This window comes from Podarcis filfolensis, assembly GCF_964270895.1.
Source record: "Podarcis filfolensis genome assembly, chromosome: 2".
In the NCBI taxonomy this organism is placed as follows: Eukaryota; Metazoa; Chordata; class Lepidosauria; order Squamata; family Lacertidae; genus Podarcis; species Podarcis filfolensis.
In genome coordinates, this window is record NC_139605.1 from 6,307,438 (window position 1) to 6,334,015 (window position 26,578).

The 26,578-nt window shown below is 45.2% G+C and overlaps 1 protein-coding gene across 1 annotated transcript; it reads left to right on the plus strand.

Moving 5' to 3' along the window:
- On the plus strand, nucleotides 1-26,139 carry LOC310758166 (uncharacterized protein). Its single transcript, XM_083604096.1, has 11 exons — nucleotides 1-196; nucleotides 1,751-2,739; nucleotides 2,952-3,092; nucleotides 3,966-4,125; nucleotides 5,423-6,014; nucleotides 11,216-11,283; nucleotides 17,491-17,915; nucleotides 19,987-20,113; nucleotides 21,252-21,322; nucleotides 22,743-22,869; nucleotides 23,946-26,139. The coding sequence occupies exons 2-11, from the start codon at nucleotides 1,957-1,959 to the stop codon at nucleotides 25,307-25,309; spliced, it is 3,858 nt and encodes a 1,285-aa protein (XP_083460222.1). The 5' UTR covers nucleotides 1-196; nucleotides 1,751-1,956; the 3' UTR covers nucleotides 25,310-26,139.
- The last annotated feature ends 439 nt before the right edge of the window (nucleotides 26,140-26,578 follow it).

Consider the following 26,578-nt stretch of genomic DNA (forward strand, 5'->3'; position numbering starts at 1 on the left):
AGCAAGGAAAGAGCTACTCCTGCCCCAGTTTGGCCCTTTAACGGTTAAAGCCACAACGCATGCATTCCTAGAGAGGAAGGAGGAAGTGAGCACCCCATGGGGGACATCCCCGGGCAGCATACCTTCCTGTCCGTCCTCTTTTGTGTTCCCCGGTGGTGGGGAAAGAATGGGAGACCCATCCCTGTGAGTTAGAAAGGTGCGAGGTGGGGTGACAGGCATGGTCTTCCTTGGGAGGCCATGGCCAGGCTGAGCAGGAGGGTGGGGGAAGACGGCTGGGAAGTGAAAGCACCCAGTGCAAGAGGGAGAAGCAGACAGACTTCTGCTGCAGGGAGCAATAAAACCTCAAAATACATTTGCAAAGCTAAGCAAGGTCCATTGTGGTTTCACACTGGATGGGGAGCCTGCGTGTTGAGATGGGGTGCGGAAGAGGGGAGAGGAGCCGCTGCCCGTGAACCCCGCAAATCCCCTTCATTTTCTAGCATTGCTCTGATTCGGGGAGAGGCAGCTTCCTTGTCTCCAGTTTAAAGTGCTATTCGTTCATGAGGACCGGGGTCTTTCTTTGAGGGGCCACAAATAGCAACACCCTAGAGGTCCCGGACCCTAAGGAAGTCAGATTAGCCTCAACCAGAGCCAGGGCCTTTTCAACACTGGCTCCAGCCTGGTGGAACGCTCTTTCTCATGGGACCAGGGCCCTGCGGGATCTGCCTTTGGCTTAGAATCAATTTGACTCCCTCCCCCGCTTTCTTTCTTTTTTCCTTTCTCCTGTGATGAGGCTGCATTTTAATGTTTTAATGTTGTATTTTAATTTTGTTTTTAAGTTGTATTTCAATCAACTTGTTTTATTATTGGTTGTTAGCCGCCCTGAGCCCCGTCTTGGCTGGGGAGGGTGGGGTATAAATAAAATTTATTATTATTATTATTATGAGGTGAGGGATCACCACTCAGGGAAGGAGTGCATGCGGAACTTCTTGAGTTCAATCTTGGATATCTCCAGGTAAGGGCTGGGAGCGGGCCCTATATGAAATCCTGGAGAGCTACTTGCCTGTTGGTGTGACAGTCCCAAGCGCCCACTTACCTGTGGGTACAGCAGCATTCTCATCCCCCCGGTAGCTCATATGCAAAAGAAATCTTAATGGTTGATTAAGGGAAGGGATTTGGCTTGGCGGCAGAGCAGCTGCTCTGCGTGGAGAAGGTCCCCTGGGATCTCCAGGTCAGGCTGTGACTGTTCCCTGCCTGAAAGCCATGGAGAGCCAACGATCCCGCAGCAGAGAGACCAATTTGGGATAATGACACTTCCTAATTATTTAAATAGCTCTTCACAGAACCATGAGGACGAGAATCTTACTTAATCTCTAAGGAAAGGGACTACAGATCAGTGGTAGAGCACCTGCATACAGAATGTCACACTTCAATCCTTGGTTTTGGGGGAAACACCTTTGCCTGGAACCTTGGAGAACCGATGTCAGTCAGTGCCTGGAATCTTCCTTTCCCCCCTGCAGAACTCCCAGAGTTCCCTGAGATGAAGGATTGCTTCTTAAGCCACACTGGGAATTGTAGCTGTGTGAATAGGGGCTTCCTAGCAACACCCAGCACCCTTGACAAACTACAACTCCCAGTATAATTTGGGGAAGTGGTGTCTTTTTAAAGCGGTTTCACCCCACTTTAAATGTTTAGTGCAAATGGGGCCTCCAGAGCACCCTGTTCCATCAGTTGCCTCACTTTTGTCTGTTTCGATTCCCATGTCTTTCAGTGTAAAGAAGCTTTTGCCAGAAGTGGGGGAAAGATTTCAGCTTCCATGTGACCCTTCTTTGGCCAGAGACTTGCCGCTGACTGAGAGGCAACACTCCGTCACATGTTCCCAGGAACCTCATTCTTGTGCTTACCCACAAATTAACAGGGGAAACGTTTTGTCCCTTACACAGAAGACAACTGAGGGACATCTCCCCGTGAGTGAAAATGGCTGCAGAGCAGGGAGCAGAAATCCCAGCAGCCTCTCTGGGTCTCCAGCTCCAGTTGGCACCAGAGGCCGGTGCAAAGCCAGGAATTAAAACGGAGCAGGCGGAATTGGCAAGGCTGGCGCCAGAGATGGCACTGGAAGGGACTGTCTGTCTTGGGGGCACAGAGGGACTGCATCCGAGCCAGACGGACCCACAACGTATCAAAGAGGAGTCGGAAGAGGATCTGTCGTCCCGGCAATGGGAAGCCCAGTGGCAGGAATTCCTCCGGACTGTGCAGGCCCCACACTCTGGGGGAGAAGGAAGCCCACAGCTCCTAGGGAATGGGGCATGGGGCGAAGCCAAGCCTTCTGGGTCCTCCTTTGAGGGAGCAGCCATTCCCAGCCAGTGGGCTGAAGCAGGAGACAGCAAGACCAGGCTCCCTTCCAGACCAGCCACTGCCAGCCAGGGAAACATCGGGCAAGCGAAAGAAATCAAGATGGAGGACATCAGCAGCTCTGAGGCTCGTCGCCAGCTCTTCAGGCAGCTCTGCTACCGGGACGCCCAGGGCCCTCGCGAGGTCTACGGGCTCCTGAGGGAGCTTTGCCATCAGTGGCTGAGGCCAGAGAAGCACACCAAGGAGCAGATCCTGGACCTGGTGATCCTGGAGCAGTTCCTGGCTGTGCTGCCCTCGGAAATGGGGAGCTGGGTGAAGGAGCAAGGCTCAGAGGGCTGTGTCCAGGCCCTGGCCCTGGCCGAGGAGTTCCTCCTGAGGCACCAGGAGGCGGAGAAAGTGGGAGGGCAGGTGAGAGAAGCATTTGGGGGTCCAGAGTCGACAAAGGGGTTAAAGAAGTGGCCATTTTGCTTAAGAACATGACTCCCCGATCACCCAATGAATGGTTGTGACTCCCCGGAGATTAATGCCAGGGCTAATGCAAGCTGTACATGCTGAGAAGTGAACGTGTTCTCTCTTGCTCTGCTGGGGCTGAATAGGAAAAATGTTTTCTCCTCTTTCAGGGACTGAGGACCGTTGGAGAGGCGGCTGCTTGTGTCACCGAAGGAGAAAAGCAGGGAAGCTCAGAGGGCTGCGTCCAGGCCCTGGCCCTGGCAGAGGAATTCCTCCTGAGGCACCAGGAGGCGGAGAAAGCGGGAGGGCAGGTGAGAGAAGCATTTGGGGGTCCAGAGTTGACAAAGGGGTTAAAATTGTGGCCATTAGCTTGCAAACCAGTATTCAAATTTGTATCTTTATTTAACTTTTTAAGAAACTGCCAGGAGCGGTAAAATGGTCTGCAATACATGAGATAAAGTACAAACTGCCTATAAAAACAACTGATAATCCATAAAAATACTGGGCCGCATTTCACAAGCCTGGTCGCATTTGTTCATGCATTGGTATCCTTGAGGCTTGATTACTATACGATAATCTTTATTTTCATTGTCCCATACAGAACAACGAAATTGAAAAAATCTACATCAGACATTCAAAAACCAACAAGCCTGCTATCCCAGCCTGGTTAACCCCCTAAAAACTTTGATGCCCCATAATTAAATACAATATACTCCCACAGAGACTACCTCACACTGTGTTTAAAACCAAAATCACATTTGGATAGAAACTGTTTCTCAGGCAGGTAGTCCTAGTCTTTATAACCCTATACCTTCTTCCAGAAGGCAGAAGCTGAAAGAGATCATTTATAGGGTGCGCACTGTCCTGCACTATCTCTGCAGTTTTCTTATGACACCTGGGAGCATAGATTTGATCCAAGGTGGGAAGAGTGCACCCAATTCTTCTCTCCGCAGTCTTTACAACCCTGAACAGCATTGTTTCTTCCCTGACCGTGCAGCTCCCAAACCACACACACAGACCATAAGTTAATACACTCTCCACAGTACAATGGTAAAATGCCATCAACAGGTCCTTTGAGAGATTGTTTTTCCGGAGGATGCTTTCTGTGTGGGGCTGCCCTTGGGACTTGGTGCAGAATGCAGGTGTTCTGACGAGGTTGAATGGAAAGTGTTACTCTCTTTCAGGGACTGGGTGCCATTGAAGAAGGGGCAGTGTGCACTTCCAAAGAAGAACGTTCCTTGCTGGATCCAGGCCGAAGACCTGAGCCCAGGGAAGTCCTGCAGAATTATGAAAACAAGGCCCCTTTGGGTAAAAAGACACTAATTCTCCCTATCCCAATCTGTTGTGAGTTTTTCCATGAAATTGTATTCTAGATTTGGCTCTTTAGCTCTGCTCTCTGTGCATCTGTCGGATTGATTTGTTGCTCCAAGGTGACTCAGGTTGGACACAAGAAAACGCTTCCCCCCCCCCGCTCCCATCCCGTTCGAGGCAGGCCATTCCCGATTTGCATGGGGCTGGCATTCTGGGTCACTGTCTGCGATGGCGGAGTGTGCATAAGCTCACTCTTCCCCATTATGCCCCTGCCTCGCCTCTTTTCCCGACCATTTCTAGGTCACCACCATGTACACATGCGTAGTCGCGCATCAGTTAGATGCAAGTAAACCAGCTTTTGGATGTGCATTGCTAAAACTCTGCCATTTTCACATGCAATATTTATTTTATAAAACTTGTTTAGCGCCCTTCCTCTGAAGATCAAAACACAAAATACATAATACAGTGGTACCTCTGGTTACGTACTTAATTCGTTCCGAAGGTCCGTTCTTAACCTGAAACTGTTCTTAACCTGAAGCACCATTTTAGCTAATGGGGCCTCCTGCTGCTGCCGCGCCGCCGGAGCATGATTTCTGTTCTCATCCTGAAGCAAAGTTCTTAACCTGAGGTACTATTTCTGGGTTAGCGGAGTCTGTAACCTGAAGCGTATGTAACCCGAGGTACCACTGTAAAGACAAAAGCAAAGCTAAGCCAGACACTATGGAAAGGAATATGCAATGGTGACCACAATTTTGGGGAGCAGGGAGAGTGCCTGCGGGAAGTGGGTCGTAGCTCAGTGAGTGTCCCAACTCAAATTTAAACGTTACAATAGAGGCTCTTAGGTGAAAGCAGAAAAGGAGCTTTCTTCGAAGCTTGCCACGGCCCAGGTACAGATCACCAAAGGTGCTGGCTGGAGAGTTCAGACAGCATCAGGGGTCCACTGCCAGGCGGTTTTTGCTACTCCTGAGTTCCCTTTTCAGCCCAGCACCCCCCTTCCATGGACCCCCAAATGTCATAGAGGGTTAGGGGACCTATGGAACAAGGTGGGAAATGGCACAGGGCAGCATGAGAAAGGGAGGGAATCTTGAACAAATTTTGGGCAGAGGTCGGTAAGGATTACTACTTCTGCTTTAATTTGTTCTATTGCGTATTTTGATTATAGATGTTTATATTTTTTACATCTGTACTACTGGATTTTTCACTCGTTCGAAGCCTGGTTTGACATTACGGAGCCATTAAGCATTAAGCCTATTTTGACATCCATCATAATTTGGGGGTTTTGGCAACTTGCTCATTCTACGGTTCCTCCCCCCCCCCCACTTCTTAACAGATTGCTGGCAGGTAGATGAACGCCAAGAGGGAAACCCCCCACTTGAGAGAGCCATGGAAGTGGCGACTTTGCAGAGCTGCTTCCAAAGGAGAACAGCGGAGAATACACCTTCCTGGGGCGAGGAGCCGGAAGAGACTTCCGAGCATCAGCCGAGACCAAGAAAGCAGCACAGGAACCGCCCCAAGAAGAGGCTGAGCAAGTCCATCTCTTGCGCCGTCCACCTTCTGCAGCACCCGTGGACCCAAGAGGCCACGAAACTGCACCAGTGCTCTTACTGCGGGAAGAACTTTGACGGCCCGTCGCACCTGATCATCCACGAGAGGAAGCACACCGGGGAGAAGCCCTATAGCTGTGCCACATGCGGGAAGAGCTTCAGCCGCAATTGGAGCCTGGTCATGCACGTGATGACCCACACAGGCGAGAAGCCCTACAAGTGCTCAGCCTGCGGGAAAGGCTTCCGGCAGAAGTCCGCTCTCACCATCCATGAGAGAACCCACACGGGGGAGAAGCCCTACAAGTGCTCAGCCTGCGGGAAAAGCTACATGTGCAACTCGCGCCTCGTCGCGCATGGCAAGAAGCACTCCAAGGAGAAGCCCTAACAGTGTCCCTCGTACGGGAAGAGCTTCTACTGCAACTCCCAGCTCGTCCAGCACCAGAGGGTCCACACAGAGGGGAAGCCGTAGAAGCTCTCTGTCTGCGGGAAGAGCTCCAGCTACAAGTCAGACCTTCTCTGACATAAGAGAACCCACCGTTAGAGGGGGGTTTTCTTCTGGTGGCGGACGACAGAACCATGAGACCGGTGTAAAACACTCAAACAAAGGTTTTATTACAGCTATACAAAACAACAAACAAAAAGCATGTTGGTGTTATCTCTCTGCAGACAAATTCAAACTGCAATTTCTCCTCTTTTTATACTCATCACCAGCTGTACCTAATCAGCCTAGAAAACCACTCAAAGAAACAGTTCTTAAAGTTACAATCATTTTTCCCCAAGGTGGTTGTCACCAATGGAAGCAAAGGCTCAGAAAAAGCTCAATATGGAGGCCAAATGGCCGAAATATTGGGAAATATTGGAACAAGAAGGAGACAAATGGAAATTGCAGAGTTTTGAGAAACTAAAAGATAAAGTGCGAGACTGGCTTCATTATTATCAAATAAGAGAGGCCTATAATTTGGACAAAAAAATTGGCTTCCAGGTGGAAAAATCAAAATTGGAAACAGAACTGTTAGATCCTAAAACTAAGATACTTTCAAGAATGTATAACTTGCTGTTAAAATGGAATATGCAGGATGAAACGGTTAAATCTGCTATGATTAAATGGGCACAATATGTTGGACATAACATTATGTTGGCTGACTGGGAACAGTTGTGGATCACCGGTATGAAATTTACGGCATGTAATGCCTTAAGAGAGAATATTATGAAAATGATATATAGGTGGTACATGACACCAGTCAAGCTTGCAAAAATCTATCATTTGCCCGATAATAAATGTTGGAGATGTAAAGAAAATGAAGGCACATTCTTTCACCTTTGGTGGACGTGCCCAAAGATTAAGGCTTTCTGGGAGATGATCTATAATGAAATGAAAAAGGTATTTAAATATACCTTTCTGAAGAAACCAGAGGCCTTTCTTTTGGGCATAGTCGGCCAATTGGTGCCAAAGAAGGATAGAACTTTCTTTATGTATGCAACAACAGAAGCAAGAATACTTATTGCAAAGTATTGGAAGACACAAGATTTACCCACCCTGGAAGAGTGGCAGATGAAGGTGATGGACTATATGGAATTGGCGGAAATGACTGGCAGAATCCGCGACCTGGGAGAAGAGTTGGTGGAAGAAGATTGGAAGAAATTTAAAGACTATTTGCAGAAACACTGTAAAATTAATGAATGTTAAAATGATGTTGGATTGAAAATAAGTGGTATTAGCAATAAAGTTAATAAGAATATGCAAAAATGGATTGATAATGGATGAAAATATAGAGTTATAATATGTTAAGATATAGAGTTAAGATAAAGGAAAGAGGGTAAGGATTTGCTGATTTGATTATGTAAATGGGAACACAAAAAGGGGAGGTGCGAGGTGGTCAAGGAAACAAGCTAATGAGTTTAAAGATACAAAAAATGGATTTGTTTTTAATTTTTTCTTACTTATTCGTTTTTTGTATTTTGTATGTTTATTTTTTATTTTTTATTTTTTCTATTTTATGTATTTTTGTATGTTTTCTTTTTATTTATCTTTTTTTATATGTTTTCTTTCTATTTTGTAAACCTTTGTTTTTTGTAAAATCTCAATAAATATTTTATAAAAAAATATAGTTACAATCATTTTTTCTGTATGACTCCTAACACCCCCCCCTCATTCAAACAGAAACAGAAACAAAACAGTACTTTAAACATATACAAAACATATTTATACATCATGCACAACAATTCCTAATTTTGTCACTAGCTGTGCATGTTTCTCAAAAGTTAGTGCTTTCGTAAATATATCAGCCACTTTTTACATGCTCTCACAGTATTTCAGCATTATCAGGTTTTGTTTAACATTTTCACTTACATTCTGATCTTTAATCTCCAAATGTTTTGATTTACTTTTGAACTGCTCAGACCCAGACAAAGTTATTACAGCTTGATTGTCTTCCCATATTTGAACTGGATAATCACATTGTATATCTAAATAATTGAGGATTTGAACGTAATATTTTATTTCATTACACAACTCCGATAAAGCACAGTATTCAGCCTCTGTTGAAGATGTGGTCTCGATTCCTTGCTTTTTGGACCTCCAACCTATCAAGGAATCCCCAAATTGAAACACCATGCCAGAAATTGATTTTCTATCAGGCAGGTTGGCCCAATCACTGTCAACGTAACACTGCAATTTTGTAGACCCTGAAGATGGTAATCTTAAACAAAATCAAGTGTAAGTTTTAGATACCAGAAAATACATTTTAAACCCTTCCAGGCATTTTCTGTGGGACAGCTTACTAGTCTGCTCAGTATTCCAGCTGCATAACTCAAATCTGGTCTGTTCCACAATGAAATGTATAATAAACTTCCAACTATTGAATGGTACATTTCAGGATTTACTGGTTCTGTGCATTCTCCTTCATTATTGAAAAAACCTATTTCCATTGGGGTTTTTACTCCCTTGCTATTTTGCATATTGTTTCTTTCAAGTAATTCCATTATTTTATCTTTTTGACTCAACAAAAAACTTCCATCATTTTTCACTGGTCCCAAATCTCTTACTTTAAATTAGTTGTTCTGCAAATTTGTCCACTTGCTTGTCATTTTTTGTAGAATAAAGCAAATCATCAACATAAGACAAACATAATTCTTGTTTATCACCCTTTCCTTTAGTGTACAAGCAATTATCAGCTAAGCTACTTTTAAAGCCAAGATTTTTTAAAGCATTATTGAGACACTTGTTCCAATTTCTAGCTGATTGTTTGAGCCCATAGATTGCTTTGTGTAACCTATATACAGAATTCTGTTCGCCTACCTCAAATCCTGGTGCTTGATTCATAAAAAATTCTTCGTGCAGTTTTGTGTTAAGATAAGCTGTTTCAATATCAAAATGATTTACTGTAAACCCACGTTGTGCTGCAATAGCTAGCAATAAACGTACATGTTTGCTCCTTGCAGTAGGAGAAAAAGTTTCATCAAAACTTTCACCTTTTCTTTGTGTAAAGCCTCGTGCTACCTGCCTAGCTTTGTACTTAATGCTACCATCTGCCAAGTGTTTTATTTTATACACCCATCTACAGTCCACTGCCTTTTTTCTTTCTGACAATGGCTCAAAGTAAACACATTATGTTCTGCCAAAGATTTCATTTCTGCTCTCATTGCATTTTCCCACATTACTATTTCCTGGTGTGGTAACTTTAAAACCTCCTCATAATCACAAGGTTCTTTCTTCACGTCAACAGTTTTAACTTCTTGTACCCCCTTATTGCTCCTTTGTGATCTTCTAACTTGAACACTTTCCCCCTCTGAACTATCTTCCCCTTCTAATTCATCTTGCTCAGGAGAAATTGGTTCAGCTTTAGGAAATTGTGTACTGGGACTCTCATCCCCTGATTCCTCATCACTATCACTTTCAGAACTTTCTTGAATTTGTGGCTTCTCTTCCTCAGATTTCACAAATTTATCTGTATCATCTGAAGATAAAACTTCTGAATTTCCATGTACATGAGCCCAACCATCTTGCTCACAAAACTTTGCATGTCTTGATATCACAACTCTGCCACGCCCTAGTGCAAAACGATACCCTTTTGACCAACTTTGATAACCAACAAATCTAAGTCTCTTTGCCTTGGGATCGCCTTTCCTGCTCTGTCCTTTTGGGATGTGAACCCAAGCCCAACAACCAAAAGTTTTAACATGGTCCAAAAAAGGCTTTTTTCCATAAAGCAAAAAATGAGGGGTATTGTTTATGGTAGAATGAAACAATCTGTTCTGTATGTAGTTAGCACAGAGAATTCCTTCCCCCCAAAACTTCCTGGATAAGCCAGACTCACATAACATAGAATCTAGCATTGTTTGTAAAGACCTTATCTTGCGTTCTGCAATCGAATTTTCTTCGGGTGAAAAGGGACACGATTTACGGTGACTAATACCACGCTTTTTCAACCAGACCTGGAGGGCTTCAGACACGAACTCGCCTCCATGGTCACTCTGCAATTGGGTGACTTTGTAGGGAAACTTCCTTTCTATATAGTTGACCCAATTTTTAATCAGTTGACCAGTTTCACTTTTGTGTTTTAACAAGTATACCCAAGTATACTGGCTATAATCATCCACAAGAACCAGAAAAAAAATTGCTCCTCCTTCAGATTCTGCAAATGGCCCACAAAGGTCTGAGTGTACTAAAGCAAATGGCCTCTTGCTAATTCTAGTACTTTCAAGATAGGACCCCCGCTTACTTTTAGACTCCTTGCAGGTATTGCAGTCCAGAAAAACTGGACATTTTCCGGTTACGATGAGGTGTTGTCGCCTTCCTCTCATGGCGTCTTTCCTCCTCATCAAGCAAACGCCCTGTTAAGAAATGCATCGTTAATTGGTTTTCTGGAATTGCCTCCAGCATCATCACTAAATTATCCCATGACTTGGGAAGTGAAGACAGCACAATATAAACCTTTCTCTGCTCAGAAAAATGTTCCCCAAGTTCATTTAACTGTGAAAATAAATCACACATTCTTTGAAGGTGTTTAGAAACACATTCAGCCCTCACTTAGTCTGGCTCGGTACAGAGCTCTCATTAGAGTAATTTTGCTGCCAGCAGTATCTCTAATGTGTATCGCTCTCAGTGCTTTTCAAATCTCACTTGCTGTTTCAAGGTCTTGCACATGAGATACCGGCAATTGAGACTTCTCTAAACTCAAAATTAAATTGGCATATGCTTTGTCCTCCAGTCTTTGGTCTGCTTCATCTAACTCTTCATACTTATCTTTTACAGGAGCATTAACAATAACAGTCCAACATTGTTCTTTCTTTAAAATGCCTGCATCTGTAAACTCCATGACATATAATTGGATTCTCCCAGTTTCTCTGCTGGAAAACATGAAGCTCCCCCTTGAGCTCCAGCTCTAAGTCCAGCCATGGCTCCACCCAGCTTTCAGCTTTCCACTCAGTCTTTACTCACACGTGGCTTGAAGAATTGCTCGGCTCCTCGCCTCAAACAGACACTCCCTGCCGACGCCTTCACACAGCCAGCTGCTTGAGAAACGCTGAGTTGCTTCCAGTCTCTGGGTTCTTTTCACGCTCTGTCTCTGCCCACTCAGGACTGGCGCCCATAACCTGTTAGAGGGGGGTTTCTTCTGGTGGCAGACGACAGAACCACGAGACTGGTGTAAAAGACTCAAACAAAGGTTTTATTACAGCTATACAAAACAACAAACACAAAGCATGTGGGAATTTGCCTCTCTCTGCAGGCAAATTCAAACTGCAACTTCTTTTGTACTCATCACCAGCTGTACCTAATCAGCCTAGAAAACCACTCACAGAAACAGTTATTAAAGTTACAATAATATTTTCTGTTTCTTTGCAGAATGGCTCCTAACACCCACATGCGGGAGAGACCTTACCAGTGCGACAACTGCCGGTGGGGTTTCGTTTGGAAATCGCGGCTCGTGAGCCACCAGTGGATGCACAGAGAAGAGAAGAAGAAGAAGAAGAGTTTGGATTTGATATCCCGCTTTATCACTACCTGAAGGAGTCTCAAAGCGGCTAACATTCTCCTTTCCCTTCTTCCCCCACAACAAACACTCTGTGAGGTGAGTGGGGCTGAGAGACTTCAGAAAAGTGTGACTGGCCCAAGGTCACCCAGCAGTTGCATGTGAAGGAGCGGAAACGCGAACCCAGTTCACCAGATTGCGAGACTACCGCTCTTAACCACTACACCACACTGGCTCTCAGAAGCCTTGATGCAGGAACGCGCTCACTCTGGGGATAGCATTCGTCATCACTCACTTCATATGAGGAGGCAGAAGGGACCGAGGAAGTTGCCCTTTTACCGAACCAGGCCATTGGGTCCATCCGGCATACAGTTGCCACACTGACTGGCCGTGGCTCTCCAGGATTCCAGGCAGGGTTCTCTCTGAGACCTACCCAGAGATGCCAGGGACTGAGCGTACGCAAAGCAGGTGCTCGGCAAATGAGCTATGACCATTTCTACCAAAATACCCACCTTATTAAAATGCTCCACGCAGTAGGTTTGTGGCAGCCGTGGGGAGCCGTGAATCCACAGCTCTGGCTGACTTCAGAAGGTCTCTTTGTCCCTCCCTGATCACCAGTTTCTTAATAGCGTCAGTCTGGTTCCAGGGCAAGACTTCCAAACTGAGCTCACACCACAAAAAACCCAGTGCTACGATATTCACAGGTTCCCTGTTAATGCCGAGTTGACGCTCCCGAATTATTATTTTTCTCCATTATTCTTATTAATTTTTCATTTTACATTTTAGAATATTAATTTAAACAACCTTAAAATATCAATGACTTCACTTCTCTTTCCATGGTTCATTTTGCATAGCATAAATCCCTGTGTATTTTATATTAACTAAACCATTCAGTATTCCATTATTGCATCCATCAAAGCTTATTTACACTGTTGAATTCATCTTAATGCAGCCCACGTTTTCAAAAATACACATCCCCCCCATATATTCAATAAACATTTTCCAATCTACTTCAAATATACGTTCTTCTTGTTCTCTTATTCTGTATGTTAGGTCTGCAAGCTGCACGTATTCCATCAGCTTAAGTTGCCATTCTTCTTTAGTTGGGACCTCGCTCGTTTTCCATTTTGGGGCTAACCAAACACAGGCCGCAGTAGTGGCACACATCAATAACCTTTTTTGACACCTGGGAATTTCCATCTGAATTATCCCCAACTAAAAGGATTGGTTGTTTTGGGAAAGTACTTCTAAACATTTTTTTCAATCCCTTATTAATTATTTCCTAATACTCTTTTACAGGTCCACCACATATGATAGTCGCATTACATCTCCTGAAAATGACACTCCTGAAAACATATTTTTTCCTTGTAGACTTTAGAAGGATAAATAAACTGAAACCATTCCCCGCCTCTTGAAGCATTCTCTTTTAATGCTGCTAGCAGTTCTGAATGTGTTGTCTCTTGTTTGGCTCATCCCTGTTTTGCGTGACACCTTTTGGGAGTCTGCCAGTTGAGGCTGGCCAGCAGTCTCTCTGGTTAAGCCCAAGCAGCTGTGACATGTAGTTCCTCTTCTGCAAGCACCAGTGTATTTTGTCCTAGCCTTTAAATCTACAGATTAGTCATGGAAGTGCTCACTGGAAGGACAGATCGTGAAGCTGAGGCTCCAATACTTTGGCCACCTCATGAGAAGAGAAGACTCCCTGGAAAAGACCCTGATGTTGGGAAAGATGGAGGGCACAAGGAGAAGGGGACGACAGAGGACGAAATGGTTGGATAGTGTTCGCGAAGCTACCAGCATGAGTTTGACCAAACTGCGGGAGGCACTGGAAGACAGGAGAGCCTGGCGTGCTCTGGTCCGTGGGGTCACGAAGAGTCGGACACGACTAAACGACTAAACAACAAGTCATGGAAATGGCTGGGACTTCTCTGATTTGGATGAACTCTCGCTCAGTCAATTAAACTTTCCCTTGTTTAAGAATATTGTTGCCCTTGGCCTCGGGAATTAAGACACATTCAAGAGGATTTGGAAATCACTCCTGCAGGGACAGTGAGGATGGTGATGGTTTATTTTTTGTACCCCACCTATCTGGCTCGGTTTCCCCATCCACTCTGAGCTTCTCCGAACAGAATATTAAAAACATGATAAAACATCAAACATTAAAAACTTCCCTAAACAAGGCTGCCTTCAGACGTTCTTTTCCTTGACATCTGGTGGGAGGGGTTCCACAGGGAACCTCTTCCTGGTTCCCCGTAACCTCACTTCTCGCAGTGAGGGAACCCCCAGAAGGCCCTCGGAGCTGGACCTCAGTGTCTGGGCTGAACGATGGGGGTGGAGACGCTCCTTCAGGTATACTGGCCCGAGGCTGTTTCGGGCTTTAAAGGTCAGCACCAACACTTTGAATTGTGCTCGGAAATGTACTGGCTGTGCCTCCACAGTCAGGCCTCTTAATGCCACGCTGGGAATGGCAAGGGGTGGTAGAGTGTGGCTCTTGCGCTCGTTGGCCTCTGTGAGAACAGGATGCTGTGAGAACAGGATGCTGGACCACTGGGCTGATTCAACAGCCAGGCTCTCCTTTTTTTCTAAGTCACCAGACTCTCCACAAAGGTTTTTATGTTGCTTGGTCGTACTTGCACAGCATCCCTAACCTTGCACACGGTCCCACCACTTCCTTTTGTTTTTTTGAAAAAAATTATTTACTTGGTTTTTCAAATTACAGTTTTACAAACACATATCTAACATACAACACAGAAACAGGATTCCAAAGAATCTCTTGGACTTCCTTCCTCCCCTTTGTGGGTCCTATTGTTAAGCCTTCCTTCCTGCATCTTTTATAATAATCCAGATCTTTCACATCTCCATTGTGTCCAAAATTCACCATTAAACTACAAATGTTATTCCAATCCGACTAACAATTTTAACTGTTTACAATGGTTTTTTAAGATAAATTATAAATTTTCCCCATTCCTTATTAAAATTTTGGTCTTCCTGATTTCTGATTCTTCCGGTCATTTTAGCCGTTTCAGCCTAATCCATCAATTTAATCTGCCATTCTTCTCTGGTTGGGACTTTTATCTTCTTTCCATCTCTGGCCAATAACATCCTCCACCACTTCCTTTTCAAACTGAACAAGAGTGGGATCTCTGAAGAAGAGCAACGATTGCCAGCAGATCTTGTCCTTCTCCTGGGACAGCAGAACCAGAAGGATGTAAGCGAAGAAAACATCTATGCAAATGATGACGCGTCTTAATTTTCAGGGAACATACCTTTCCATATAATTTATTTCTGTGGGTGGGGTTGTGTGTGTTTGTGAGGGAGAGAGATATTGGCAAAGATAGCAAACACTGAGATTCTCTGTTATACCCAATTGCAATTCAATGCATTCCTGTTGTCTTTTATGATTTTCCGGATATTGTAAGTGAGCCGGAACTGATCTGTGACCGTAATAATAAAATTCAATTCAATTCAACACTGAGATTCCTGCATTGGAGGAGGTTGGGCTAGATGACCCTCGGTGTCCCAACACTACTATTCTATGATGAAAAGACACAAAATACATAACAAAAATAAGATCAAGGGCAAACCGATAATTCCAACAACACATTTAAACACTTTGCTCCTAAAGTTGTATACATTACATAATACAATATAAAAACCACAGATATGTAATAAAAATAAGAACAGAACAAAACTAGCAACCCCTCCCTTCCACAACACAACACCTCGAAGGAAAGAGATAGAAATGCATTTTTAAAATAATAAAAAAAAACAATTATTATTATTTTTTAAGGAGCAGTCGCGACGGTTTGCCCCGATTAGTGAATCCGTAGCGAGATCGTGGTTGTTTCTGCAGCTAAGGCTGTTTCTAATCCCCGGCCACTTCGGGGTTAAAACGAGAGAGTCCGGCTGCGCTTCCTAGAGGGGGCGCAAAGGAAGGAAGCCAGCCAAGGGCAGAGGAGAGTGACAGCTTCTTTCCTGTCCCGCCCCCTTCCCTGGGAGAAAAAAGAGGGGGGTCTTTGTTTGCAGCAGGCCTGCTGGAAGGAGCTGGTGAGTTGCATGGCCACCTGTCTTGGATGCTTGAGCTGAGATTCCTGCATTGCAGGGGGTTGGGCTAGATGACCCCTGGGGTTCCCTTCCCAACTCTCAGATTGCATGATCCTATGAGTGGGGAGCGCCTTTGAACGGAGGGGAGAGGAAGGGGCAAGGCAGGTGGGCGGGCTGCTGGCTGGCTGGCTGGCTGGCTGGCTTGCAAGGAGGAGCCCTGCCCTCCTGGCCCAGGATCCTGTCCTCACAGTGGGCAAGACAGCTTCTCCCCCCCCACCCCACCCCAGTGGGAAGCCCCTCTTGCAATTCCCTCCCACTGCAATTCCCCAAAGCTGGCCTTCAGAGGCATTTGCAGCCTCCTGCACTGGAGGGAGGACAGCAGCTCGTATTTCTCCCCTGAAAATAGGGACGTCCGATTTCTTCATCATCATCATCATCATCATCATATTATGGGCTACTTTTAAAATGAGGCTGCATTTTAACCTGTATTTTAAACCCCCCCCCAATTATGTTTTTACTGTAATTTTAATAGTATTAGCCGCCCTGAGCCTGGCTCTGGCCGGGGAGGGTGGGGTACAAATTATTATTATTATTATTATTATTATTATTTATTATTTATTGGCACACCACCCCTCTGACTGCGTTGCTGCTGGCACTCTGGGCAGCTTGCAACATATTTTTTTAAAAAAATGTAATTGAACATTACACGCAATTAAACATTGCACATTTGAGAGTGGGAAGCCCTGTCTGCAATTCTCTCCTCTTGCAGTTAACCAAACACTGGCCTTCGGAGGCATTCTCCCTCAGGAGGTGGTGAACTCCCCTTCCTTGGAGGTTTTTAAGCAGAGGTTGGACGGCCGTCTGTCACGGATGCTTTAGCTGAGATTCCTGCATTGCACGGGGATGGACTAGATGATCCTTGTGGTCCCGTCCAATACTTACAAGGAAAGAAACAGTATTCTGTATTATTGTAGTTTGAATATTGTGTTAAATAGATGATTCTTCATCCTGCTTATGGAATATGCTGCGTAATCTGAATCCTGAAATACAGTAATACGCTTTGGTATGGGCTGGGGGGGGAATATATAGATGCCCGAATGAGATTGCCAATTTTATGGGACCGCCTCTCCTGGTATGCCCCACAGCGGACCTTAAGGTCCATGAATAATCATAGTTTAGAGGTCCCGGGCCCTAAGGAAGTCAGATTATCCTCCACCAGGGCCAGGGCCTTCTCAGTGATGGCTCCAACCTGGTGGAATTGCTCTGTCCCATGAGACTAGGGCCCTGGAGGATTTAACCTCCTTCCACAGGGCCTGTAAGGCAGAGCTATTCTGCCTGGCTTTCAATTTGAACCTGGCCTGATCTTTTATTCCCCTTCCTTCCCTCCCCCTCCCCTTTTTATGAAGATTACCCACTCTGGGATCCCACAGCTAATTTTCCCCTGGTCTCCTCGCGGGCCCAAATAGGACTAATTTAGCCAGCTAGCCCTGGTGATCATCTAATGCTTATTGGACAGATTTCCCCCCTAAACTGATTTTTTAATTCTGAATTTATTGTTATCCACGTTTTATACTGTATTTTATGCTGTTTTTTGTTGCATCAATTAAGTGTTTTAAATTTGTTGTTAGCCGCCCTGAGCCTGGTTTTCTGAACTGGGAAGGGCGGGGTATAAATAAAAATTTATTATTATTATTATTATCTGAATGCTCTGCTAGTGTAACATTTCATGTAAGATTTCCTGGCTCTCTGCAGGTTTAGAAGCCTAATCAATTTGGGCGATCGCAGGTGGAAAGAGGAGGAAGCTGTTTTGGGGGCCCAAGAGAGGGTGACCTCGGAGTGAGGCTGGGAAATGGAGGGGCAAGCCTTGGCTAAGATGAAAGCAGGAAGACGCCAAAATGTTATCCAGGCTGGGAGCAGCGGGGGATTCTGGGAAAGAACCACACCAGAGATCCTGGGTGAGGAGGATGCCCTCGGCTTGGATGCCCAACGCCAACGTTTTAGGCGCTTCTGCTACCAGAAGGCCGAGGGGCCCCGAGAGGTTTGCAGCCGACTCCACCATCTTTGCCACGAGTGGCTGAAGCCAGAGAGATACACCAAGGCTCAGATCCTGGACCTGGTGATCCTGGAGCAATTCCTGGCTGTCCTCCCCCCGGAGATGGAGAACTGGGTGAGGGAATGTGGAGCAGAGACCAGTTCCCAGGCGGTGGCCCTGGCCGAAGGTTTCCTCCTGAGTCGGGCACAGGAGAAGAAGCAGGCAGAGCAGCAGGTGAGAAGGTTTCGTTCTGGTAGTTCCAAAAGACAAAAATGTGAGCATAAATAAAGTAAAAAAAAACCCCACTAGTTTCCAAAAGGAGGAGGGAATCCAAGCCCCCAACACTTTGCCTACCCCTTTCCAGTGTGGTGAGAGCCAATGTGGTGTAGTGGTTAAGAGCGGTAGTCTCGTAATCTGGTGAACCGGGTTCGCGTCTCTGCTCCTCCACATGCAGCTGCTGGGTGACCTTGGGCCAGTCACACTTCTCTATAGTCTCTCAGCCCCACTCACCTCACAGAGTGTTTGTTGTGGGGGAGGAAGGGAAAGGAGAATGCTAGCCGCTTTGAAACTCCTTCGGGGAGTGATAAAGCGGGATATGAAATCCAAACTACTACTACTACTACTACTACTACTCTTCTTCTTCTTCTTCTTCTTCTTCTTCTTCTTCTTCTTCTTCTTCTTCTTCTTCTTCTTCCTTTTCTCTTCCCACTCCCCATTTCCTTTTCCTTTTTTAAATGCTTGGACATGGCATGAATTTTTCAGCATAATAGCAAATTCAGAGGGCACAGTTTGTCTTACACATTTGTCACTTTTCTGGTATGTTTGTGTTCCTTTTCTAAAATAAGCAAGGAAAAGAGTTTCAGGCTTATGAATGTCAAATATAGGAGAGCAAGAGAGCATAAGAAGGACCTGCTGGCCTGGATCGTGTGGAGATCTGTCGGTGCACCAGGTTGGCGACTGGTGAAAGCGAAATACCACTTGGAGAAGGATCTGAAATAAGCTCTAATTTGATTTGTTCTGGATTGTTTTGTTTTATGTTTTAATCAGGACCAACTGGTTAGAAACCAAGAGGTCCAAGTTACTCTGAACAAATTCGTGTTTTATGTTTGAATGTTGCAAATCACTTGGAAGATCTGTTCTGTAAAATATAAAGCAGTACAGAAATGAAATGAAATGAATAATAATGATGATGATGTTCAACTGCAAAAAAACCCAAAACCAAACAAACCTTGGCGCCTGTACATTCTATTGTTGCGACCGTAACCTAGGTTTAAAATGCCGTTTGGGGATTAGATTATACAGTCAAACCTCGGTTGTCGAATGTAATCCATTCCAGAAGCCTGTTCGGCTTCCAAAATGTTCGACAACTGAGGCATGGCTTCTGATTGGTTGCAGGAGCTTCCTCCGCGTTGGACGTTCGGCTTCCGAAAAACATTCGAAAATCAGAGCATTTATTTCTAGGTTTTTGTCATTCGGGAACCGAAATATTCCAAAACAGAGGCGTTTGGGATCCGAGGTTTGACTGTATATCTGATTTTCTAACACTGCTTTTGATTCATAGAATCATAGAGTTGGAAGAGACCACAAGGGCCATCGAGTCCAACCCCCTGCCAAGCAGGAAACACCATCAGAGCACTCCTGACATATGGTTGTCAAGCCTCTGCTTAAAGACCTCCAAAGAAGGAGACTCCACCACACTCCTTGGCAGCAAATTCCAATGTCGAACAGCTCTTACTGTCAGGAAGTTCTTCCTAATGTTTAGGTGGAATCTTCTTTCTTGTAGTTTGGATCCATTGCTCCGTGTCCGCTTCTCTGGAGCAGCAGAAAACAACCTTTCTCCCTCCTCTATGTGACATCCTTTTATATATTTGAACATGGCTATCATATCACCCCTTAACCTCCTCTTCTGCAGGCTAAACATGCCCAGCTCCCTTAGCCGTTCCTCATAAGGCATCGTTTCCAGGCCTTTGACCATTTTGGTTGCCCTCCTCTGGACACGTTCCAGTTTGTCAGTGTCCTTCTTGAACTGTGGTACCCAGAACTGGACACAGTACTCCAGGCGAGGTCTGACCAGAGCAGAATACAGTGGCACTATTACTTCCCTTGAGCTAGATGCTATACTCCTATTCCTGAGGTGTATATTTTTTAGATTCCTGAGGTGTATATTTTTTAGCACCTTTCTCCTGTGGCTGTAAGTTGTATTAAATGGTTTTAAGGTTAGGCTTTAATTGCTGTAACCCACACTGAGTGCTTAGGGCAAAGGCCAGGAAATTAGTAATAATATTAACCCTCCTTTCTGCTTCAGGGGCAGGGACCTCTAGCTGACGTTTCTCTGGGTTTCCATGGGGCAGAGCAGACAGCCTCAGCTCCCCGAGAGAGACGGCTCTTCAGGTGGATCGTGCAAGAGTGTGACCAAGCTGCCAACTCACTAGGTAAGGAAAACTGCCGCCTGTCTCCATTTGTAATAAATAATCTTTTAGTGTGGCTGCACCCACAGTCTCGAACTCCCTGGCTATCAATATCATTGTACTCTTTCCGACGCCTGCCAAAAATATTTTTCTTTTTTCTTTTTTACTTTATACTTTTCAAATTTATACATTTTGTTAATTTTACAATCCATTTAACATTTCAAAATTTGACTTCCTTCCTCCTCTTTCTGCGGTTCCTTAAATTTACGTTTTCATATGTTCTGCATTTCCAAATTCATTTAATTTACTCCTTTAATTATCTACTGTAAATATATGTTGCTTTCACACTTTCTCAGCCTCTTCTCCTCCTGAGCTGAGCAACAAGCTATGGTTTAGTGAGCCACAGCTTGGCATGGTGTGCAAACCAGGTATATTGAAACCAGGGTGGATTTGATTTAAATCACAATTTAAATCACAAATCAGTAAGACTTTTATTATTTATTTATTTATTTATTTATTTATTTCAGAAAGACTCATTCTGGCTGGTATAATCTTAATATTTACAACCAGATGAAGGTTTCCTTTTTGGAATAATACATTTTCAGAGTGGTTTTTACAGTTATATCAAAATTTACTGATTTGATTATACATAGGCAGATAATTATGAAATTATTGTGAGGTTTAATAAGTTGACTGTTTATATTTGGACAACTTTTCTGCTTTACTTTATTGGTAGGAGAAAAATAATCATTTCCTTCATAACAATTTAAACAATTTATTTAACTAAAACAATAACATTATAGCATATGTATCCATGTTTGTTAACTGATGTGGTTAAACATTTTTTAAAAAACAAATAAATAAACTTAGACTGTGTTTTAGCACACAGGAAAAACTTAAAACATGTCCTTATTTCCTGATGAATAGACTTTGGACTGTAATGTAACTTAAATAGAAAACTATCTTTAGAAAGATTTTTTCCTCCAAAAGCGTTTTATTTTAAAAATCCCATTGAAATTTTAAAAAATCCGATTGAAATTTTAAATATCCAATTTTAATTTTTTAAAGAAATCATTGACTTTTATCCACCCTGATTGAAATGGAAACGCAAGATGTTTAAAGGAAACGAAATATCCTCCCGCTGTTTTTGTGTTCCTCGCAGGCAACAGAGTGACCCCGGCGACCCGCACTCCTTCTGGCGGAGTGGAAATGGCGGCTGTGGGGCCTGATCAGGTAGGGGAAAGAATCCCGGAGGGATCAATGGAGGCAGCTTGCATGCCTGAGCCCGGAAGGTTCCTGTCCCTTTGCTACAACGAAGGAAGTGTCTAGAAGACGAGGGGAGTCCGTTAATGAAGAACAACCCACCCCCCAGCCCCTAAGAACTTCAGCATGGCTAGGCTTTTCGGTTGTGAACATGAGAACCTCAGGAGAGCCTTGTTGATGCTTGCAGCCAAAGAGGGCCCAGCCGATCCCAGCATCCTTTCTCATAGTGACCAAGCAGGAGATCCATTGGGAACCCGGGAAACTCTCGGGGTGACGATATCACCTGGTGTCAGGCTTCGGAGAATCGGATCCCTCCCCCGGTGGCAGTAAATAAGCGGATCAGACGAAAGGAGCATTCTTAACCAGTTAGTTTCTTTAATAGTCACAGCGAGAGAAAAAGGAATGCATATCTCTCTAGAAACGCCATTGCTCCCAGTAAAGGTTTACTCCATCCGTCCCCATTAATCTACGTCACTCCTACGTTGGGTGATCTGAGCTTGTTGCCACTGAGCTCTCTGTTCTGCCACTCTCAAAGCCCGCCTAGGCTAAGGAATGCTTTCCAAGGACACTGTCTCTCTCCTGGTGTTTCCTCTTCTAGTTGTTCCTTGCCCAGTATTTCCCAGCTTTCCCCCTCTGGACTGTGCCCCTCTGCAAACCACTGCTCCAACTCAACAATTCTATGGTTGTATGATTCTTTTTCCATCTGACCAGCTTCGCAGGGAAGTTTTTAATGTTTGATGTTTTCCCGTGTTTTTAATATTCTGTTGGGAGCCGCCCGTGTTTTTAATATTCTGTTGGGTTATAAATTATAATTATAATAATAATAATAATAATAATTATTACTACAATAATCTTTTACCCACCTTCAGCCTATGCAGAACAGTCCCATCTAAGTTACTGGACTTGCCTAACCAGTTCATTTCTTGCAGTGGACCTACGCTTGAGTAGAACTTCTGTTGTTGTTGTTGTTTAGTCGTGTCCGACTCTTTGTGACCCCCTGGCCAGAGCACGCCAGGCACTCCTGTCTTCCACTGCCTCCCGCAGTTGGGTCAAACACATGCTGGTAGCTTTGAGAACACTGTCCAACCACCTCGTCCTCCGTCGTCCCCTTCTCCTTGTGCCCTCCATCTTTCCCAACATCAGGGTCTTTCCCAGGGAGTCTTCTCTTCTCATGAGGTGGCCAAAGATCAGCTTCACGATCTGTCCTTCCACTGAGCACTCAGGGCTGATTTCCTTAAGGATGGAGAGGTTTGATCTTCTTGCAGTCCATGGGACTCTCAAGAGTCTCCTCCAGCACCATAATTCAAAAGGACGCAACTCTTCATCGTGTTCCTTGCCCCCCACTTTTTAAAAAAGAGAATTCGTTTTATTCTTCTTTCTCCTCCTCCAGGATCGGGTGTCCTTTGAGGATGTGGCTGTGTATTTCACAGACGACGAGTGGATGTTGCTGGATCCGGCCCAGAGAGCCCTGCATGTGGAAGTTATGGAGGAGAATTGTGGGAACCTGGCCTCTCTCGGTAAGGCTTCCTTTTTTTCTTTGACTTGGCAGATGTTGACAGTCGAAATGGCCGCCAGGATCAGAACCCAGCATCCTTCTTGTGGCAGGCTCGTGGGGGTCTCTTAGGATACAGGGATTTGCCATCCTGTATGGACGCGGGTGGCACTGTGGGTTAAACCACAGAGCCTAGGACTTGCCGATCAGAAGGTTGGTGGTTCGAATCCCCGCGACGGAGTGAGCTCCTGTTCCTCGGTCCCAGCTCCTGCCAACCTAGCAGTTCAAAAGCACGTCAAAGTGCAAGTAGATAAATAGGTACCACTCCAGCGGGAAAGTAAATGGCATTTCCATGCGCTGCTCTGGTTTGCCAGAAGTGGCTTAGTCATGCTGGCCACATGACCCGGAAGCTGTACGCTGGCTCCCTCGGCCGATAAAGCCAGATGAGCGCCACAACCCCAGAGTCGTCTGCGACTGGACCTAATGGTCAGGGGTCCCTTTATCCTTTACCTTTATGGAGCCTCAAGCCTGCGGTGTCAGGGACTGCCTGGATGACGAACGGTGCAAGGCTCCAGCCAAGGAACCCTCTAGGGAACCCACAGAGGAAGAAGACTCAGACCTAGGGGAGAGGTGGTAGGACACAAAGACAAGTCAGAGGATCAGGAAATCCAGGAGGTGGAAGAAAGCAGAGGCTTTCTATGACACACTGGGCAATAGATCTAGGACATAATATAGATTTCCATCTTGGGGAAAAATTTTGGAAGAGCAATCTGAAGTTTACTGCATGTTATTCCTTGAAGGAGAACTACCTGAAAACGATTTACAGATGGTATCTAATTCAGAGTACACTTGCTAAGGTTTAGTGGGCTGTGTGGATGAGTTAACATCAGAGAAAAACTTACACCAAGTCAAATAAAAGTGGTCTATTTTTTATTAACTATTAAGGAGTCCCCATTTTATAACTTGAAAGGAACTGCTTCTGCTTGAGATTTGTTCTGTATTATCACTCAGAACAGCATTAAGCTTGGTTTTGCTCCCTGGGTTCGGGGTCCTTGTTCTCTCTCTCAGGCTCTTACCGATTTTCTTTCGCTGTTCCGACAGGTGATGGCTGGGAGTTCGGCGCTCGGAATGAGGGAGATGCGCCCAGATTATTGCTGGAAAGAGCTGCTTGCGAACAGGAACTGGAAGAGCAGAGCAAGGAAACGGAAGGGGATGAGCAGACGAGGGATATTTTGTCTGCGGCCGTGGGGAGAGCTTTCCGTGAAGTCCCGGTCCTAGAGAAAAGAGAGAAAGGGAAAGAAGGCTGCGAGTGCCCGGTGTGCGGGGAAAGTTTCAGTTGCAAATCCAGCTTTAACGCTCACTTGAAAACGCACAAAGAGGAGAAACCGTACAAATGCTTGGATTGCGGAAAGAGTTTCTCTCAGAGGAAAGGCCTTATCCGACATCAGAGAATCCACACCGGGGAGAAACCCTATACCTGTCTGGAGTGCGGGAAGAGCTTCCGTCAGAGCGCGGCCCTGATCACTCACCAGCGTATCCACACAGGGGAGAAGCCGTACACTTGCTTGGAGTGCGGGAAGAGCTTCTGTCAGAAGACGACGTTGGTGAGGCACCAGCGGATCCACACAGGGGAGAAGCCGTACGCCTGCTCGGAGTGCGGGAAGAGTTTCAGTCACAGGTCCCAGCTCACCTCCCACCTGAGAGTCCACACTGGGGAGAAACCGTATAAATGCCTGGAGTGCGGGAAGAGTTTCAGTCAGAACACAAACCTTACTTTACATCAGAGAACTCACACGGGGGAGAAGCCGTTCCGGTGCTTGGAGTGCGGAAGGAGCTTCAGTCATAGCTCGACCCTTATGGCGCATCAGAGAACCCACACAGGGGAGAAGCCGTTTACGTGTCTGGAGTGCGGCCAGAGCTTTGCTCAGAACGCAAGCCTTATCTTCCATCAGAGAACTCACACGGGGGAGAAGCCGTACGCCTGTCCCGAGTGCGGGAAGAGCTTCAGCACGAGCACCAGTCTCACCTCGCACCGGCGCATCCACACAGGGGAGAAGCCCTACACCTGCTCCGAGTGCGGGAAGAGCTTTTGTACGAGCACAAACCTTGTTACACATCAGAGAATCCACACAGGGGAGAAGCCATACAAGTGCTCAGAGTGCGGAGAAAACTTTCGTAAGAAAGCGCATCTCCTTAGACATCACATGACGCACACGGGGGAGAAGCCGTACAAATGCGCAGAGTGTGGGAAGAGCTTCAGCGAGAAAAGAAATCTCATTTCTCATCAGAGGATCCACTCTGAGTGTTGGAACGAGGATCCTGTAAGCAGTCATTGGATTCCTCCCTCTGTAGGTCCGGGATATGTCCCCCTTCCCCAAGATTCCAGTACTTTCCAGAGCCCTCTCAGTCATAATTCCAGCCCAGGAGAAAGATTGGAGTGTTTTAGTTTTTTTCTAAATGAGTAGGTGGCAATTGGTCCAGTCTTAATTGAATGCAAATGAAAGGCACAGATAGGTTAAAATGGTAAAATAAAACAAATAAAGTTTAATGATAAATAGAACAAAAAGGAATAGGTCTAAAAAACAAAGCATTACTTTAAACAAAAAGGTTATTGATAAACTTAACGATAACATGACTAATCAAGTTTCTAGCTCTCATTGAGGCTTATGACTTCTATCAACATGACTGTGCCTCTTCAGATTGCCAGCGCACAGCTGCTATTGATGGTAAACTGGTACAGCCAACTTTTGGCTGGTTCTGGTCTGACCCGAAAATTCTCCATCCTGGGTTTAGGCCATTACACACCGGGAAAGTCACTTCAATGCTGCTAACACGACGGTTTGACTTCACCCCCGGAGGCGCACTCCATTGTCCCTCGAGACAGACGGATGCCAACAACTGCAGCGACTGAAAAACTTCGTGCCATGATGGTTGGTGGTGTTTGCTGTTTTGGAATAACGGTGTTTGTGATGATATCGGACCTTCCGTGGTGTTTTTTTCCCTCTTTTTGTAACTGTAATTCAAATCATGTGTGTTTGGGAAAGGGAGCGATCCATGCTACTCTAGAGCACCCTGTTCTAGAACTCTAGAAAACCCACTCTCTTATCTTTCAGTATTAAAAGATCAGCCCAAGTGTAGCAATCTTTTCCGCTAATAACACGAATATTTAGTGTAGTTGATGGGTGTTTTTAACCGTTTACTGTATTCAAGCTAGAGCATGTATTTTAATCTGATTTGTAAAAGAAAATAAAAACCTCAAGGACACTAGGGGAAGCATTGCCCTGGTGACAAGATATTGCTCTGTTGGTGAAGGATTACTTGTAGGGGAGGCTGGCCTGTTAAGGTGACTACAGTGGTACCTCAGGTTAAGTACTTAATTCGTTCTGGAGGTCTGTTCTTAACCTGAAACTGTGCCAGTGTGGTGTAGTGGTTAGGAGCGGTAGTCTCGTAATCTGGTGAACTGGGTTTGATTCCCTGCTCCTCCACATGCAGCTGCTGGGTGACCTTGGGCTAGTCACACTTCTCTGAAGTCTCTCGGCCCCACTCACCTCACAGAGTGTTTGTTGTGGGGAAGGAAGGGAAAGGAGAATGTTAGCCGCTTTGAGACTCCTGAAGGGGAGTGATAAAGCAGGATATCATATCCAAACTCTTCTTCTCTTCTTCTTCTCTTCTTAACCTGAAGCACCACTTTAGCTAATGGGGCCTCCTGCTGCCGCCGCCACGCGATTTCTGTT

Bases quoted from the DNA above. Each gene is read 5' to 3' on its own strand.
- LOC310758166 (XM_083604096.1), top strand. From the start codon at position 1,957: ATGGCTGCAGAGCAGGGAGCAGAAATCCCAGCAGCCTCTCTGGGTCTC. The intron at 3,093-3,965 runs GTGAGAGAAGCA...ACTCTCTTTCAG, and splicing joins CGGAGAAAGCGGGAGGGCAG to GGACTGGGTGCCATTGAAGA. The intron at 6,015-11,215 runs GCCCTAACAGTG...CTGCCCACTCAG, and splicing joins AAGAAGCACTCCAAGGAGAA to GACTGGCGCCCATAACCTGT.